This window comes from Nuphar pumila, chromosome 5 (assembly GCF_984573655.1).
Source record: "Nuphar pumila chromosome 5, dmNupPumi1.hap1.1, whole genome shotgun sequence".
Lineage (NCBI taxonomy): Eukaryota > Viridiplantae > Streptophyta > Magnoliopsida > Nymphaeales > Nymphaeaceae > Nuphar > Nuphar pumila.
In genome coordinates, this window is record NC_143253.1 from 10,893,792 (window position 1) to 10,913,590 (window position 19,799).

General features: G+C 38.6%; 1 protein-coding gene across 1 annotated transcript; it reads right to left on the minus strand.

Annotated features, from left to right (window-relative positions):
* Window positions 1–1,548: 1,548 nt before the first annotated feature.
* LOC149836765 (GDSL esterase/lipase At5g45960-like) lies at window positions 1,549–9,307 on the minus strand. Its single transcript, XM_090007909.1, has 5 exons — window positions 9,013–9,307; window positions 8,331–8,461; window positions 5,991–6,224; window positions 3,119–3,383; window positions 1,549–1,739 (listed from the first exon to the last, which is right to left on the minus strand). Exons 1-5 carry the CDS (start codon window positions 9,305–9,307, stop codon window positions 1,549–1,551), a joined length of 1,116 nt encoding a protein of 371 aa, XP_089864035.1.
* Window positions 9,308–19,799: the final 10,492 nt, after the last annotated feature.

Here is a 19,799-nt window from a genome sequence, read left to right on the forward strand (position 1 = left end):
GTAGATGTTCATGTAGAATCCTGGTTGATGAATGATCAAATGCACTACTTTGTGATTAAAATTTGATACTGTATGTGCCTGACATGAAGTGGATCCGAGCCCAACGACCCATACATGTTTTCCTCATTTCAGTCTTCAACAAGTGGATCTGAGCCCAACGACCCACATCGACTCGTTAGTTTGGGTTTGGGTCTAAAATTGGACTCAATTTGGGTTTCTCTTACTCAAACCCTGGACCAGGCTGCCTCATCTCTGCAGTGTAAAATCAATCTTGAAGACTAGAATCAATCCATTTTATTTGCTAGTGAAACGTAGAAGTGGAATCATGTGCATCTGGGATGGGAGTATATACATTTGGGATGAGAAGTGAGGCCCTTTCTCCTTTGTATTTACACTAAAGAGTGAATTTGGCAGATGCCACTTTTTCAAATGCATAAACGCACATGATTCCATTCCAGCTACCAGGTTCCAAACAGGGCCTTAAGGGAATCCCTACCTGTCATTGTCATTTGATAAAAAAATTAACGATAGATTTTGTGCAATATAGGTCTTACCTACACATGTGACTGGAATTTATGGATAGATCCAAAACTGAAAGAAACCTGACCAGACCTTGGCTTTTAAATCAGAAAATACAGACAGTTTTTTTTTCTTTTCTTTTCAACAATCAAGCTGGTTGGCTACCCCGGCCCCACCATGAAGGAGGATCAGGTGCAATCATATTGCACAAATGCATTGTGCCGCTGCACCTGATCTCCCTTCATTTTCTGTTGTAAAGCCTGTCAGAGTGGAGCCCAACAGCAGATTGATGGTGATCAGGTATAACGGCACATTGCATTTGTACAATGTGATTGCACCTGATCCCAACACTGTCAAATATCAGAAGGCGAAAACAATCAAATTGTATTGGGTAGCATAATTGGTTTCATAGGGAGGGCAGATCAGGTGCAATAACATTGCACACCAAAAGTGTGCTGACTGCCCTCCATCTCTGGGTACGGCCTGTCAGCTGTGGGGTTCAACAGTGAGATGGAGAGTGATCAGGTGCAGCGGCACACTTTTGGCATGCAATGTGATTGCACCTGATCCTTGGGCTCTCATAAGTGTTGAAATCTCCTAAGGAGGCGCTTGCTTCAGCCTCTTTCTTATGAAAGAGACTTTCTCACTTTCTTATGAAAAAGTGCCTCTGTCTCACAATTGGTGAAACAAAGGTCCCCACGAGAAAGAGCTGGTAGAGCCCTCAAAAATCCCTTTTCTTATGAAAACGGTGTCATGCCTCCTCCCATGGAAAAGCAGTTTTTCTCATAGGCATCCATTTTCATGCATGGGAAAGTGACTTCCTGTGGGTGGGCGTGTAACAGTCTCCTCCAAAGAATTTAAACAACGTAGAAAAGGATATAGAGGTAAAATATTCCTTGGTTATTCATATGGGATTTTCACATCACTAGATGAATTAAATATCCCATGATAAATACAAGAATTTTTTTATTCAAGATCAATGTTCTAACAATAGTTGACATTGGAGATGTCTAAAGGCAGCCTTCATGTCTATGTTAATCCAGCCATAATGTCTGAAATAACACTATTGAAGATAATATTGTAGGTTTGTTGTGTTGGGTGAACAGAGTCCCAGAATACAAATGTTGATGCATCAGGGCAAATAGGAGTTAAAGGGTTACACAAATAGCTGATTTCAAGCAAGCCTGTGCCACAACACCCTCTCTTTGTCTCCACGAAACCTACAAATATTAGCACAAAAGAAAGGAAACTGCAAGTTAGGTTTACTTTTTTTATTTATGACGAGAAACCCTCACCGGGAACCGAGTCACTTAATGAGCCCGGCCGTCGCGAAGTAAACCCTAGGTGGGGTCACCGTCGACACCCAAGCCCTTATGGAGCCCACCAGTTAAAGGCACCCGCACACCCGGTGATCTCTAGTGTCTTACACAGAGAACACAAATTAGTTTCCAAATTTCCAATCTTCTATTACTTTTTGAAACTCTAGGTTTCATTTATGCTCAGAAAACATAGATTATCATGACATTACTTTTGGTCTGAATGAAAGACAAAACAACAGAGAGTTTAGTGTTTCTAAGCCAAGAGAATGAGGATTAGATTCTAGACTACCCTAAGTCAATACCAACATCAGAAAGCCAAACATGCTCACGTTGCAAGTGCTAAAAAGTATGGCCCTGTTTGGAAACTAGCAGCTGGGATGGGAAGTAGCAGCTGCCAAATCCTGGATTTGGCAGCTACCACCTCTGCAATTCCATGTTTTAGTGTAAATACAATGCCACTTTCCATCCCAAATGCATTAACTCCCTTCCCAGCTACTAATTTCCAAACAGCCACCAGGTGGTAATTTGACCAACTTTTTGCCAAATGCATCAACTCCTATTCCAGTTCCTAGATTCCAAACAGGCCCTTGATGGCACGTCAACTGTGTCATACGCGAGTTCAAAAAAATTTTAAAAAATGAGACGATAACAGGCTTTTTTTAATGTTTCAACCAATAGAAAACTATTTTGTGATATTTTAATATATAAAATGTATTTTTTATTAAAATATTACTAAAAAGTATTCAAAATTATCAAAAAGATTAAAACAGTACCCCCCATACGTGTCAGAGTCGCATCTGTTTGCCATGGCACGTCCAACTCATGTCACCCATGACGCAAAGTGGCATGTCACTGTGACATAAGTTCAACCAAAGGCGCTTGGAATAGAGCCTACATCACAGGGAGACGCCGTTTTTGGCCCTATGTCTAGGGACACGATGATGTGACATGCCATAACATGCATGGACATATTATATATATATATATATATTTTTTAATATTTTCAATAATAAATATACTTTTACATATTGCATATATATAAAAAAAAAACTATCAACTAAATAATAAAAAAATTTGCCCCGTGAAGTATTTGTGAAACAATTCACAACAAACGCGTGTCCAAACTTATATCGAGTCATGGTTTGTATCCGTGTCATTGTGCCATAAAATAGAGCCCTGCAAAAAGGGCTCCTGATTGGCAAGACAATATCAGCGTAAGATTGGGCGTTTCCATGGCCAGCTACACCTATCAGAACATGCATTAGTCATTATAAACTTACCGTATTTATCGGGAAACTTTATCATATCCAGCAAAGGGCTATAAATATCGCCATAGACTAACTTGGCACCATCGAATCCACTCTGATTGGTCATGTTCAATGCTTTCTGAAGCTTTAAATTATAATTAGTTGCTATCACATTTCGACTTTCAATGCAGTTCCTTAGGATTGCATCTGCAAGGTCTGTTGTCATCTCCATTGGCAAGCAACCCACTGGTGGGACCCCTGCAACTATAAACCTTCGAGCTCCAAGACTATATAGTCCCTGAAAATGTATTAGACATGAAGAAAATATTAGAAAATACTGGCTTCTTAACAAATACATTAAAAAAAAGTGGGAGAGTCCAAAAATGATGTGCTATCACATAGGGTGTCAATGCAACCCAGACCCAGACCCACCCGAGTTTCAATTAAGACCCATAATTTTTCAATGCGAAAATGATAAAAAATATGGTTTTACCGGGTCTAGTTCATGTAGTTCTTATCGAGTCCTAGTATGGTTTTTCTTATAGTAGACTCGATTAGACCTGGGTCTGAACCCGATACCATACCGGAAAACCAGGTCCAAGTCTGGTTCCACCTGTGTCCGAACCAAACCCGACCCGTTGACACCTCTACACACAAGGGCACTGCCTTTCTAACTAGGGGTGACCATGGTTTGCCACCTAACATGGGATGACCATGGTCCTTTGCCACAGGGTCAAAGTTGGGTGTATTCCCCAGTAGGCAAAGAGACTTCAAGAGTTTTACTAACCCTAGGCCTGTCAATATCCGGTTGATGATTAAGGGGCCTTTTTTCCTTGGCCTAGACTCTAGCCAAAAAAAACAAGGACATGCGATCTAATCAAAAGAAACTGTTTTGAGTACATAATTCAGTGGCTCACAATAGAAGTTGATGCAGTGTTTGGTAGTAGTAATAATTTGCTCTATCCCACAGGGTCAAAGCTGGGTTTGGGGACCTCAGGGTTTTTACCAACAGATGGCCAGTAAGTGATGAAGGATTTTACCCTTGGGTTATTTTAAAATGAATAAAAGTTGGCTCTAGTATTAACAAATCAACCTTGGTTGCTCAAAGGTCAATGATACTCAATATTTCATTAAACTCATGATGTTTTACTGTAACATTTATTTTCTAAATCATAGATCGCTAGTCAGTTTATGATGGTAATTGAAGGCTATCAGACCAAATCATTTATTCTAAAGCAAGAAAATGTACTGGTACATCAAGTGAAATTCACCAATCTAGATATATGTTATTTTACTAGTGTAAGAATGTAGGTGGTATATCATCCATCGTGTCGTAAATTCGTAATTAAGTTTGTTAATATTCCCTTGGGTTTGTGATGCAAGGTCTTCTAGAAACAGAGCTCAGTAAACCATACTACATAATGGCGGTCTTTACTTCTCATTATAATATATATATATATATATATATATATATATATATATATATATAGGGTAACTGAAATATGTTGTTTTACTTTTTTTCAAAAATTTCACCGGATATGATCTGTACGTTTGATATCATATTGTCGGACCATCCCTCTACAATGTATAAGAAGGGTCTTTTAAAGGATGAAAATTAATGGCTTAGAATTTTTATAATTATTCAGGAATAAAAGATCGTATTTTTTTATCTGATTACGATTATCCAACAGTTGATTCCTAACAAATAGACCATGTCAAATGCATCTGTTAAGGTTAGATTTATAAAAAAAAAAATGAAAATCTCGATTCATATCAACAAACATATTTGACTGGTAAACGTATTTTAGTTTATATATACTACTGTGCTCTGAGAGCACTCACCTAGTAGAAATAACATATGTAGGCTTTATAAATGTATTGAACATAATCTATTTGATAAGAATCATGTCTTGGATAATGTTTTTAGGGCATAAAATAAGTTTTTTTTATTATGAAACTTTGGTACATTGTGGGCCTTCTTAAAAAACCTATACAATAATCACACTCACATGATTCAAAACTTGTTTTCTACTTAAAAATACATGTAGATCACATATATAAGGTCTGATCAATAAAAAAAAACTCAAAAATTTAAAAAAAAAAAACATAAAGCTTTTACTAGGTGGATGTAGGTGATCTAAGACCCAGAGTACCTATCAACACTAATATATATATATATATATATATATATATATATATATATATATATATATATATATATATATATGGGGTAATGTTTGCCATCCTCGTGGGTAAGGAACCATTTGTGAAAAATAAAATATTTTTTTTTTCTTTTTTATCTCAGCCTGCAGACGTGATCTACATATTAAGCTTAATAGAAACGGACTTTTAGATCCATCAGATTTTATGAGGTGTTGAGTAATCAATGGCCTACAATATACAAAATTTTGAAAGCTCAAAAAAGCATATTTTATTGATCCCTACTATTTTGACTATGCCAAACACATCCATGAGTCAGATTTCTTCAAAACAACCTCCCCTGTGAGTTCCAACTTGGAGGTTCCTTGCCACTAAGATAGCAATATATATATATATATATATATAAAGTGCAGGAATAAAAACTGATAAGTGATGCGTCATTTTAGTTACTTTTGCCCTTAAAGGGTGCGTTTAAATCGGTGGACAAGCTGCCAGGACATGTTAGCAGCTTTTGTCCAGAACGCAAATGCCAGACCCTACAGCAGGATTCGACATTCGAGTCCTGAGATTTTGTTACAAAACGGCCCCAATGAGTCCAATTTGTCCCGCGCAGGCATTTCAAATGCCGGATAATCGTCCTTGGGGACAGTCGTGTCCTCGAGCAGGATTTTCCCAGCGTATCAAACGTGCCTTAAATTCTCATGATTTGGCAAGGTTGGAAGGAAAGCAATAACATGTTAATTACCTTAAGGATTGCTAGAAGCTGATCGATTAAAAAATTTTGATACTCCTCCACAGTAAACCTCTTTCTTGTCGAACGAAAATTGAAGTAGTTGAGAGCAAAATCATTTGTTCCTGCGCTTATGAGGAAGACTGCATCTCTGATGACATTTGCTGCCTTTGCCTTCCCCACCATGATCTCCATTCTGTCCAGCCATTCCTTCATGAGTTCAACTTGTTGGGGCATCGGAATTGCATTCTGATATACAAATAGTTTTGTCATAGTGTGCAAATATTTGGTGTTAATGAAGGTATGGAACTATTTAGTAGAAATCACTTTCTTAAATTTTTTATTTTTATTTTTTGTACATCAGAATATACGTGTGATTGTGACATGCAAGCAGGTTTTTTACAAGGCTTCGGAAATCAACAGCCCTCAACGTAACAAAACTTTAATGACTAAAAAAATCTTGGTCTTATGTTAGAAAAATGCGATCCAAACAAATTTCGAACACTTCTATGTGGTCAGATTAATTCGATACATCTTGCACCTGTGATGTTCAGTTAATATTTATATATGGTGATGGATATCAAATATTTTCGCCGATGTAACATAAAGAGAACTATTTGATTAATCACAGACGAAGGACAATAAAAAATACGCTAAGGCTCAGTTTAGGTCTTGATCGACTCATTAATGTGCCGTTTTAGGTCTTGATTGACTCCCCGGGAAACATAATTTGTTCTGTGAAACTGCAAATACAAAGGAAACATGGGTCGCTTTCCACCAGGAAAAGGAACCCAGCATTTGCGTTGCTGTGGTAGGGCCCATAAAAAAGCACAGGTTTACGAGGTTTCCATGGCACACAAACGCATCCTTAGACAGCGTTTGATTCGCGGGACAAGTCCTTGCAAAGGAACGACAGACCTGTCTCGCATCTGAACCATTGTTATTTTTTAACAAGGGCAAGTGGGACGGCGGCAGCCCCCCCCCACACACACACACATGCCAGGCAGTGTTTGTCCAGCCAATCAAACGTGCCCTTTACAGATCATGCATGTTTATGATAGTAGCAAACAAGTAGACAATACTAGCATAGGCCCCGGGGGCAGGGGTCCTAGCCTCGAAGTTTTACACTGTCGGCACGATGACGGTAGGTATGACAGGCATGAGCCAGCACGACCAATTCTTCGGGTGCAGTTTCTTTGGATTATAATTAAAAAAAAGGTAGGCACTAATTGAAAATCATACCAGTACACTTTGATAGTAGCAGTCTCACAGTCCTGTCCGTCCCATTAAAGCCCCCTACTAAATATTGAGACCACCACCCAGTGGCAGTGGCTGGTGGGCCCTCTAACAGCTGGTAAATTCTGTGCCAGGACCTTTGCCACAGATTGACCGGACCTATCCCCAGACCTTGATATCTTGATTTTTACGTTCTACATGATGTTTAACACCACTAGCATTCCACCTTTTATCCCTAAAGTTTGAAAAGTAGAAAAGAACAGAAGACAAATCAATGCGTGGTGAACGTTCCAGTTTGCAGCTGTTGTTGGCGGATGCATGGGACATCTGAAACACGGCATCCCACGCATTCAGCGTTTAGGGGTCCCCCGGTGTTCCACCCCTCCCCTGGAGCTGTGGTGTCCGGGACACTTAAGACAAAAACCAACCCAAAAACAAAGAGCAGAACACAAAGGACAAAACTTGACTTGTCTAAGACACCACCGCACCCGACCAGCAGTGTCCAGACAGGCCGGTTATACACAGTTCTGTTCATGCAATCAGCCGCCCCCTAAGAAAACTTTTTCCTTTAGGCCAACGGCAAAGTCCATTTCTCGTTGGCCCTAATTAAGATGGGTGTGAACCCGGCTGGCCCTAGTGCAGGCCTTCGCAGATAAAACCACTAAGGTCAACTATTGTTTTTGGCTTTGCCTTACAGAATAGGAAAGGGTCCATTCGAGGGTCGAACTCGTGATGCAGGACACCATGCAACCCTCCGTAGCCATGCGAGCACCCCTCTCGGTGCTGACTACCAACACTTATTAAGGAATTTAATCCAACTACTACAACGTATGGACTGTTATCGTGTTGCTTTGACCTGACCCAGATCCAACACAGCCCCCGGACCTTCCGAACCCACACCCATTGTCCCAAACTGAACAGGACCCATCAAGTAATACAGAAAAGGATTCTCTAGGTAAAAGCTAAATAAAATCAGAAAATGTTCACATCATAAGTCAAGGATTGCCTTGTCTCTCAAGAAAGGAACATGGGGTAAACCAAAATGCATCATTAACAAGAAGTCATGGGGAAGAGATACAGCTACCATCATTCTAGAGAGAGAGAGAGAGAGAGACTTACAATGATACGGGCTGTGAATGGGTCATAGCCTGAACCAGCAGAGGCGAAGCTTACGCCAGTCAGCAAGTCTTCTTCAGTGAGTGTGAAATCCAAGTAAGGAGGTATCACCTCTTTGAGCCCCCAGTAAGAAGCTGCCAACGTCACACACATTAATTAGTCTTTTACCGTCCATGTCAAGAAAGAATAACTGTTTTTTTTTTTTTTTTTGATAATGGGTATAGAAACCAATGCCATGGTCTAGACATCTCCTTACAGGGAAGGTATATCAGATGCAATGTGATTGCACACTTTTAGCGTGCTGCTGCACCTGATCACCCTCCATCTTCTGGATATAGCCTGTCAGCTGTGGTGCCCAACAGCAGATGGAGGGTAATTAGGTGCAGCAGCACAGTAAAAGTTTGCAATCACATTGCAGCTGATCCTCCCTCCCTTACAGGCTTAGAAGTGCCATGTTAACCGGGGCTCTGCAATGTAAAACTCCTTGACTACTCCCTCCTGCTCACAGGCATGGTTTCCTGTTGGCTTCTGCCTAGCAACAAGGGATGTGCACCACAGATATCAAACTCTTGGCACTCCTTCAACTTGAACGCCTTAAGCCGACCCACCTAGCTAGATGTGTAGAGCAATTGTGGGCATAAAGAAAGAAAAACTCGCATCAGATTCATTAGTGAATATGAAATACCGATATAATCGATGACAAGCTTCCCATTGCAGAACCTTCCAGTAGGAACATGGCCGACGAAATCTATTCCATACGGCGGGAAATTGGCCTTCAAAATGGTGGCCAAGTAGTTGTTGTTGCCAGGATCCACTGTGGAATCCCCCAAAACGAAGAGAGCAGAGAAAGAAGCATTATTGGCTGCCAATGCCGTTGAGTTGGACAACAGTAATTGCAGAATGAAGATGAGAATGACATGGCGAAAGTGAAGGAATGGGTGGACATGAAGACTGAAGTTGGCTGTGAAGGCCTCCCCCATTTGTTGAGTGGGCCTTCTTTGGACACTTAGCCAATCTTGTATATATTTCAGAACTCTCTGTCATCACACAGGAATTACATGTTGTATATATAGTCGATAGAACCACCATCCTTATCATTGAACAAGAAAACAAAAGTGTAATTCACACGAAATAAAACGCAAGAGATTCGAACTAAGGACTATAGCAATCACCATCACTAGTCACCACAGTCATTTCTTATATAATATGATTAACTAATAACTATCTAAGTTAGGAGAGGAGAATTAATGCTATAGTTGTCAAATCACATTGCATTTTCAGCAACAGTACTGATTTATGAAGCTAGAATGGTATTCTTGGTCCGTATGGTATAATAAATTGCAGAATAGGAGCCGATAGATGTGGTGGCAAAGATCGAGAGGGTTGGTGCTTCACTGCATTTATTCTATCCAGCTTGCTTATGTAGTAGTTGCATTTATTCTAGCCAACTTTCGCATGCAAGTCTTCTGCAATGCAGGTCAGGGGGGAGATCTTATTCAAAGCAACAGTTTCCTTTTAGGGTGTGTTCGAATGCATGGTTCCCAGGAGTTTCATGAGTGTGTGGGCCCACACCAGGCCCACTCTGATCCATGGATTCAAATGCACCGTTAGCTGTGAGAATTTTTGTTTTATTGAAAGGCAAACTGGGGTTACGCAGACCCCACCAGTTATTATTCAATTGTACCACTGGGGTCTTGAACCTGCAACGTCCCACCACAGAGAGACGTGCACAAATAGCTCTTACCAAGGGTTGAATGAGCTAGCGGGATGGCTTGGGACTGAGAAGTGAAATCAGCCGCTTGTGGCTCGGCTCGGCTTGTGCTCCGCTCGCAAAGAGCTTGTTTGAACTCGTAAAGTGGGTTCGCAACCTCAACATCAACAGTTAGGGACATGACTTGGCTTGGCTCAGCTCATAGTCTTTTTAACTGATGACTGTTAACTTCTTAGTAAATTTTATATCATACAGTATAAAACAAATGGTTGACTTGTTTGGCTTGCAAACAATAGGTTTAGAGTTCTAATTTTGTTGTTTCTCTCTCTAAAAATGTATTCTTTTGTAAATACATCAACTCAAGCTCAGCTAATAGACCTAGAGTTCAAATCCCATTACTCTCAACTTTGCTTCAATGTATTAATTTGTAAATGAGTCAGCTTGAACTCGGCGTGTTTAACTCAATTCATCATGAACTCAAGCTCGGCTTGGCTCACTGCAATAACAAGCTGAGCTTTAACTCCTCAAGCTTGGTTCATTTGGCTCGTGCACCAGCCCTAGTTATATCAGATTATCATAACTGAGGGATCTTAGGTTCGAACCCCAGGTTATTTTCCTGCTTGCATATTAAAAAAACAAAACAAAACAAAAGGATTTGTTATATACTGATGTCTACATAGAGTGTCTCATAGATACAGGGCCACAAATAATGTGTCTCCATGATATAGCCAAACTGGCATTACCAATAACAGCAGATCAAGTGATCTGTCAAATCATGGCAGGAAAATGCTCTAACATTCCTACCATCCATTCATCATTGGAAGCCATGTTGGTAGCCGTTGATCTCCATAATGGACGTGAGGATGCAACATCATTTCCTCCACGTGATTTGGTAGATCATATGATCCTATGACACCGGGACATGCCATTTTGGTGGCGTGTTCCTAATGACAAGAGCAGACACGCTCGGACATGTGGACACTGACAAGGACATGTACTATCAATATTTTAATAGTATTTTTTTTAATGTTTTAAGGTTTTATTTTAATAAAGAACATTTTTACATTAAAATAACAAAAAAAATTATAAATTTTCTTTAATTTATAACCCGAAGAAATCGTACCCGGCAAGAAGACCTGATCGTGTTGGCTTCAAGGCACCAGGAAGAATAAAGATGTCACAAGGCTCAAGGTAACGTTGGGTTTCAAGGTGACGTTTGGGGTTTCAAAGTGACGTTGGGTTTCAAGGTGACGTTTGAAGTTTCAAGGAGGCCTCTTTCATCGCTCAAGGTGGCCCTTCGTTTTTTACCCATGTAATCAATTCTCTTTCCCTGTACTCTCTGGTTTCACCTATATATAAGTGAAGTTGCATAATGAAAATCATGCTTCTGGTGTCTGTGGATGTAGGTCTTATATGACTGAACCACATAAATACTCTCTTTCTTTTCTTTATCATATTTGCATGAATGATATGCTTTTCAATATGGTATTAGAGCCAGAGCCAGGTTGTTTGGTTCGTATTTTTTTATCAAGTGATAGCATAGTCAATGACTGAATCAAGCTCGTCATCTTCCCAATCCTCTCAACAAGCGATGGTGATTCAAGAGCAAGCCAATCCTTAGTTGAAAATCACTATGGTACCTTTAAATAGTTTTAACTATCTTCCTTGGTCAAAATTTGTTGCTTTATTTCTCAGTGGTAAAGGAAAATTAAGTTATGTAAATGAAAAAAAACCTAAACTTGTTGATAATGATGTCAAATATGAAGAATGAGAGTCCAACGATCACATGGTTATGTCGTGGCTCCTTAATTCTATGGAACCACATATTGTCAATGGGTTTCTTTTTCTTGATTCATCTAAAGTTGTGTGGGATGCAACCAAAAATCTATATGGCGAATTATATAATGTTTGGAGGCGATATCAGTTAGCTCAAGAAATTTATAATTTAAAAAAGAAAAATAAATCTTTCACTGAATATCTTGGTCTGCTTCAAGTCATGTGGGATGAGTTTAATTCTCATATTCCACCTATTACTGACCAAATTGCTTTTCAAAAGTGGTGTAAGCAGGAAAAAAAATTCAAATGTTAGTTGGGCTTGGACAAGATTATGAATAAAGTCTGGAGTCAAATTTTAATGACCCTTAAACTCCCTACCTTAAGCTCGGCATGCGCCACCATCATGAGAGAAGAGACACGTCAAAAAGTCATGAATAATAAAAATGAAAAAATTGACAACGGCAGGTCTGCTCTTGTCTTGAAACGTGAAGAAAGGCAGAATGGTGAGTTCTCATATGATTTAAACCACACAAAATTTAAAGAGAAAAAATTATTTTGTACCTATTGCAAGAAAGACAATCATACCAAGGATCGTTGTTGGAAGTTGAATAAAAACTTATTTTTCAAAAGGAAACAACAATCAGGATCGTCTCGAAGCCAACATAACTCGGTCAGATTCTAAAGAGGAGCCCTTAACTATTGAAAAACTAACTCAAATTCTCAAGGAGTTTACCAAATGAAATATGGCAGCGACAGTCTCCAAGGAAGCAAGTATGTCTTGTTCTTGCTTTATAATTGATTTCTCAAACTGCTCATGGATTATTGATTATGGGGCTTTTAATCATATGACTGGAAAAAAATCATGTCTAGAGAATGTTAAAAATATTAGCAGTATTAGACCAGTTGCTGCTGCCAACATATAGAGATCATCGAAAGGGGTGAAGTAAAGTTTTTTGAAAAACAACTTGATCATGCATTATATATTCTAAGTCTAACTTTGAATCTTTTGTCGGTTAGTAAGATTACTCATACTTTGAACTGTAATGTGATATTCACTCCTACTGAGGTTATATTTCAGGATCGCAAGACAATGATGACGATTGGTAAGGGGAAGGAATCAAAGGGGCTTTATATTATGGATTGAGAAAATAAGGCATTTCTTATCAATCGACATGATGAAGGAAAAGCATGGCATTTGAGACTTGGCATCAATCAGGCTCAATTTTGAAAAGGTTAAAACCTGATTTATTTTTTATTGCATCAATTGTGAAGTGTATCAATATGCTAAGACGACCCGACTTCCTTTTCCTCAATCAGAAACGGTGTCATCTCATGTTTTTGAACTCGTTCACTCTGATGTTTGGGGCCCCTCGCTCGTGACTTCTTATGATGGATTCAAATATTATCTAACCTTTATTGATGATTTTTCTTAAGTCACATGGGTATATTTTCTAAGAAGAAAAATGAAGTGTTTGATTATTTTCTAAAGTTTTACAATATGATTCAAACACAATACAGCTGCAAAATAAAAAATTTAAGGACAGACAATGGGACGAAATATATGAATGAAAAATTTATAAATTTCAGAAATATGCATGGAATGCAACACGAAACAACTTGTGTTGGCACTCCTCGGCAAAACGAAGTCGCATAACCAAAAAATCGTCATCTTCTTGAAGTAACAAGATCTCTTCTATTCCAAATGAATGTCCAAGAGACTTTTGGGCAGATGCAGTCAGTACTGCAAGCTATATTATAAATCGTTTGCCCACTCACATTCTTGATTTCAAATCTCCACTTGAAGTTTTTGATAAAAGAAAACATTCTATTAAACATTTGAAAACTTTTGGCTGCATTGCTTATGTCTGGTAACATCCTTCCAACATAAACAAACTTCAACAAAGAGCCATCAAGTGTATTTTTATTGGTTATGACTCTTCTAAAAAGGGATACCGCTGCTATGATGTCACAAACAAAAAGCTTTATGTTTCTCGAGATGTGAAATTTGATGAAGAGAATTCATTTTTTGAAAAACAAGGGCAAGAATTTCAGGAGGAGCAAGCTTCAAAACCGGGATTTGTTTTTCCTAATATAACTCAAGAATATGCGGTTACTTGTGAAAACCAGGTTGGAGAAAACGTTGAGCTTGGTGAAGGTAATTCTATTGAGAATGTTGGTGATGAAAATAGGTCTGTTTGGCGGTCCGAAGGAACTATTCGGATGCCAACAAGATACCATGACTTTGTCACTTATAGTGTATTGACATATCCAATTGAAAAATATTTGAACTATGCTCACGTGTCACAAAAATATTTTGTTTATCTTGATAAGGTCTCAAACATACAAGAACCAGATACATTTGAAGAAGCTTGTAAAAAGAAAGAATGGTGTGATGTTTTGAATGAAGAGCTCAAGGCAATGGAAAAGAATCATACTTGAGAAATTGTTGACATTCCTAAAGATAAAAAAACTTGTTGGTTGTAAATGGGTGTATAAAGTCAAGTACAAAAGTGATGGAACCATTGAGCGTTTCAAGGCACGGCTCATTGCAAAGGGATATTCTCAAACAACAGGTATAGACTATACTGAAACTTTTGCCCCTGTTGCAAAAATAAACACTGTTAGAATTTTGCTGTCTATTGCTTGCAATTTAAATTAAGATTTATTTCAGCTTGATGTTAAAAATGTTTTTCTTCAAGGAGATCTCAATGAAGAAGTTTTTATGCAAGTACCACTAGGGCATTCAAGCTATAATAAAACAAATGTTGCTTGTAGACTAAAAAAGGTCATTTATGGTCTTAAACAATCTCCGAGAGCGTGGTATGCAAAGTTGAGCCAAGCTTTGGAAGGGAATGGATTTAAAAGATGTGTTTCTGATAACTCATTTTTCGTAAAGAAAAATACTCAACATATCACTATTGTGCTCATCTACGTTGATGATATTATTATTACCAGCAATAATAATGATGAAATTACAAATGTCAAAAAGTATTTACATAAAGTATTTGATATTAAAGTTTTGGGACAGTTGAAATATTTTCTTGGTATAGAAATCGAGCATTCTAAAAAGAGGTTATACCTGTCTCAAAGAAAATCTGTAATAGACTTGTTAAATGAGACAAGAAAAATGGGTGCAAGGCCAACCGATACACCCATAGAAGTAAATCACAAACTCGAAAAGGCTGATGAGGAGCGAGTAGAAGACGTCAAGCAATACCAAAGAATTGTTGGCAGACTCATTTATCTCACAGCTATAAGACCAAATATAGCATATGTTGTTGGTGAGGTAAGTAAGTTCATGCACAATCCTCAAAAAACTCATATGAATGCTATTGACAGAATTCTATGATACATCAAGAAAGCTCGAGGACAAGGCCTTTGGTATAAAATAAATAGAAGGGTAGATGTCTATGGCTATTCTGATGCAGATTGGGTTGACAGTGCATTGGATAGAAAATCTATCACTGGTCTTTGTGTATTTGTTGGAGGTAATTTGGTTGCATGGAAAAGCAAAAAACAAAAAGTTGTATCTCGATCAAGTGTCGAAGCCGAGTATAGAGCTTTGACAACAACTGCATGTGAGTTAACATGGACTAAAGCTTTGTTAGAAGAAATTGGCCTTGAAGTTAAAACTCCTATGCCTATGTATTGTGATAATCAAGCAACTATCCATATAGCGGCAAATTCAGTTTTTCATGAAAGAACAAAACACATAGGAGTTGACTGTCATTTTGTTAGGGACAAAGTTCAAAATAAGGAGATATCAACTCCCTTCATCTCCAACTCAGAACAATTAGCTGATGTTTTGACTAAAGTTGTGCCAAAAGATCAACTTCACTATGCTTTGAGCAAGCTGGGAACGTATAATATATATGCTTTCCAGCTTGAGGGGGAGTAATGAGTTGGCGGTATCAATGCACCAGGAAGAATAAAGATGTCACAAGGCTCAAGGTAACGTTGGGTTTCAATGTGACGTTTGGGGTTTCAAAGTGACCTTGGGTTTCAAGGTGACGTTTGAAGTTTCGAGGAGGCCTCTTTCATTGCTCAAGGTGGCCCTTCATTTTTTACCCATGTAATCAATTCTCTTTCCCTATACTCTCTGGTTTTACCTATATATAGGTGAAGTTGCATAATGAAAATCATGCTTCTGGTGTATGTGGATGTTACTCTCTTTCTTTTCTTTATCGTGTTTGCATGAATGATATGCTTTTCAACATGGCTCAACCTGACATACCTACTAACCCCGTGCCCACTGCAAAAAACTCTGAGGGTAGGACCCTTCCCTCAGAGCCTATGCTATGCATTGGCTTGCGCATAGAGGTGATGCCCATAAGAATGGAACCTTGACTGCTCGTCTAACGGCCAAGGCCTCACCCTACTACACCAACCCCCCCTTTGGTGCATTTTTCTTTATTGATTAAAATTTAAAAATTTTAGTGTCCTCGTCCTATTTTTTTCCAAAAATACAAATTAAACTTTCACATCAAACCTGCATCATGTGGCCTCGTGCTCACGTGTCTGATGTTCTTTTTTTTATGACAAGGAACCTGCCTAGAAACGGGTTTACTTAATTGGGGGGCCCTCCTAGATAGTAAACCCCAAGTGAGTGCCCTGGCGGCAGACTACACCTACCAGATAAGCCACCAACACAATTCCAACGGGGGATTGATCCTGGGCAAGATGGGGTTCCACCATCTTTTCAAGACCGGCCTAACAACGGGGAAACCATCCATGTCAAGTGCTTTCAGCTTTGATAGTGGCCAAACTGCTTGCTTTATCTTTGTTTCTGAAAATTGGCTTGGAATAAAACATTTTTTACCAAAGAGATCTTGGAAAAAAGATTCACAGTGAAATCCCACACAATTGATGAGACCCGTAGAGGGATTTAAAGTGATTATAATAACCAATAAAAGTTCATCATGGTCAATCTCGTGACCATTCATCTGAACCGATGAAATCCGGTTCAGACGCTTCTTTTGCTATGCAAATTGATGTAAAAAGTGAGTGTTATCATCTCCATATACATAAACCAAGTAGTTCTTGACCTTTGTCGCCATTTGTGACGCAAGAAGATCCCTCTGCATAACAAGATTTTGGTTGCTTGATTGATCACATTAAGTTACAATGGTCTCATCTATTCGGCCTAGCTTTGCTTCTCACTTAGAAATATCCTTGAACTTAGACACTTTCATATTGGAGGCCCATGACTTCACATCATTACGCAGATGCTTCAACTTACCACATAGACAAAACCTGACCCATTGTCCATCAATATCCTCCCACCATGAATGCTTAACAAAGTCCATGTTAAACACAACTCTTTACATGATTAGATCTAATTAACACAAGAACAAACAAAACGTGCTTGACGAAGTATGCATGGTATCATGGATAAAAAAACCATTAAATATTTTCTTATATATACAAATAGGGAACCTTTTATTTATTTATTTATTTTGTTCATAACCTATCTAGAGGTCCACCTCTTCATGTGTTACATTTAAAGAGTGGTTCACTTTTGCAGTATGTTCTATCTCAAACCCCATGACAATGACCCAACAACAAGAACACGATTAAGGCATCAAAACGTTGACTTGCTTCAATATAACTTTAAAAGAATCAAACACCTTGAAAAAGCTCAATCACTGAAATTTATACGTTCCATCATGGAAGCCTTTAATGATGAGACATATTTCTTATTATTAGTCTCCAAAATAGTTTTTTAGGGAAAATTCACACCATTCTAGAAGTTCATATAGACTCTAGCTAACTTAAAGAAACAAACAATATTCTATTTTTTTAAAGTTTAGAAAGTTACTGTTCAAGTTGACTTTACTATAACTTTCCCTAACATGTCAATGCTCTTTAATTCACTTACTAGGCCTGTCTAGGAGCAGGTAAGTTTATGAAATTTAGATGCAACTCGTATATTCTTCTTTATTGCAAGCAAAAGATTTCCTCATGCCTTTTGCAATTTTGCAAAGACATAATTGTTTATCCAGCCAGCTTTTTTTTCTATTCTTTTTTAGAAGAAATATCAACAAAGTTAAACCATGGCTAGGTGCATCCAAACAGTTCTTCACTGGCCCAAATAAGATATTTGGACAAGTTAGAGTCAAAACTATCTTAACTATGGGATCTAGCCTCTTCCAAATAGAACTGCGAGCCAAATGAGCTGAGCTTGAGGCATTCAAGTTTGACTCCTACTTGTGGCAAGCCTAGCTGAGCTCGAGTTCATATATGACTAACTTGAGCTAAATGATCGGAGCTTGAGCTGGTTCGGCTTAAACAAAAAAATGCATTGTCTCATAGTTGGAAGTAATAGGATTTAAACTCTAGACTATTGAACTGAGCTCAAGTTTGCCCATTTATGAAAAACACATTGTTTTAGAGCTAGAAGCCCCATCCTCGATCCCTGCCCCGCCCCGCCCCGTCCCTGATCCTTCTTTAGAGATGGCAGTGGACCGAGGGGAAACGGGGCACAGCCCCGCCTCGCCCCATTTGAACATGAAGCGGGGATGGAGGAAATGAAACAGGGATGGAGGTTAAAATCAAAACCCGTGCAGGGATGGAGGCCGGGATGGAGGGTAGGTTTTTGAGATGGGGCGGGGGTGGAGACCTTGTCCCCAGCCGCAGTCCACTGACATCCCTAACTGAGCTCAAGTTTGCCCATTTACTAAAAACACATTGTTTTAAAGATAGAAACCATAAGATATGAACTCTAGATCTATTGCTTGCAAGCTAAAACATGGCAGCAAGTTGTTCATGCAAGGCACTAGACCTACCGATTATGTGGAAGAATCCTCGTCGAACTACATGATGTGAGATATCAAAAATATACTTATCACTACTTAATAAGTTCATATAATATACGAGCCTAGTCAACCAACACCTATTCATGTTCAGCCTCCTGAGCCTATTTTATGAGTTAAATAAGCTCTTTGTAAGTAGAACACAAGGTAATTATGAGTAGCTCATCTCATTTTCCAAGTCTACTTTCAAGTGCTAGTTGGAAGATAAACGTCCCTTTCACATATTTAAGTACTGATCTTAAGCAACCAAACAACTTCTTACAATTTGATTTTTTTCTTTCCTTTTTTTTGTTTTATGTGTGTTCTTTCTTGAGAGCTCCTAGTTTTTGAAAGCAAGAACTTTGTTGCAAGTGTCCAAAAAAATTGCTCTATTAGTTAGGGGAGCAGATCAGGTAAAACTATTTATGTGAAACGATGAATGCAGAAGTGACACCAGTCCTTTGTAGTGGGACCCAGTTCCAAACAGGGCCTTAATGTAATCCCAAGGAGGAGCATGAAGATAGTGATGCCATAGGGTATGGGTGAAACTGATTTGGAGTATACTCCCATATGAGGAGGAAACCTCAAGGGTTTTACAACCAGAGTCCTACCAATGTTGGAAGTGGGTTCTTCCCTTGACCTAAAAAAAGTAAAAAAAAAAAGTCTAAAAAGAGGACCTTGGTAAGGTAAGAGACACTTACCCAGTCTGCATTACTTAATAACTCTGTGATCCATGTCTATATTTTGAACTTGGACAGCATTAAATGTGTATTTGATAAACTACAATATCTCTAGGTTCACCATTTAGAGGAAGGTGTGCCAACCTCAACCGCAAGTGGACCACTGGTTTTCAATCTTTAATAGGTTTTTTTTTTGGGTAGGAACAAGTCCAATGGGTGCAGCAATAAATAACTAAGAAGTTTTCTTTGTCCTTTTTTCTTTAAGCATAAGATAAATGCTCTTGCTTTTCAAATTTCAAAATAGTTTTATACTGAGGAGAATAAAGGTTAGGAGAGGTATGTACTATCTAAGCAATAAAGCAAGACTGGAACCATATTTGTGTGGATTCTTTTCTCATATCCAGCAAGGGGTCATAAATGTCTGCATAATGGTATTTTGGCATTGAACATAATGCTGCAGTTTTTTTAGTATAAATGGATGCAATCGAATAGTAGTATTCAATGCATTTTCCTG

What these genes read in the sequence shown, in the direction of transcription:
- LOC149836765 (XM_090007909.1), bottom strand. Translation starts at nt 9,307, where the DNA reads ATGGGGGAGGCCTTCACAGCCAACTTCAGTCTTCATGTCCACCCATTC. An exon ending in GCTTGTCATCGATTATATCG is followed by an intron (nt 8,462 to 9,012) that starts GTATTTCATATT and finishes TGACGTTGGCAG; the next exon opens with CTTCTTACTGGGGGCTCAAA. An exon ending in AGCTTCTAGCAATCCTTAAG is followed by an intron (nt 3,384 to 5,990) that starts GTAATTAACATG and finishes ATACATTTTCAG; the next exon opens with GGACTATATAGTCTTGGAGC.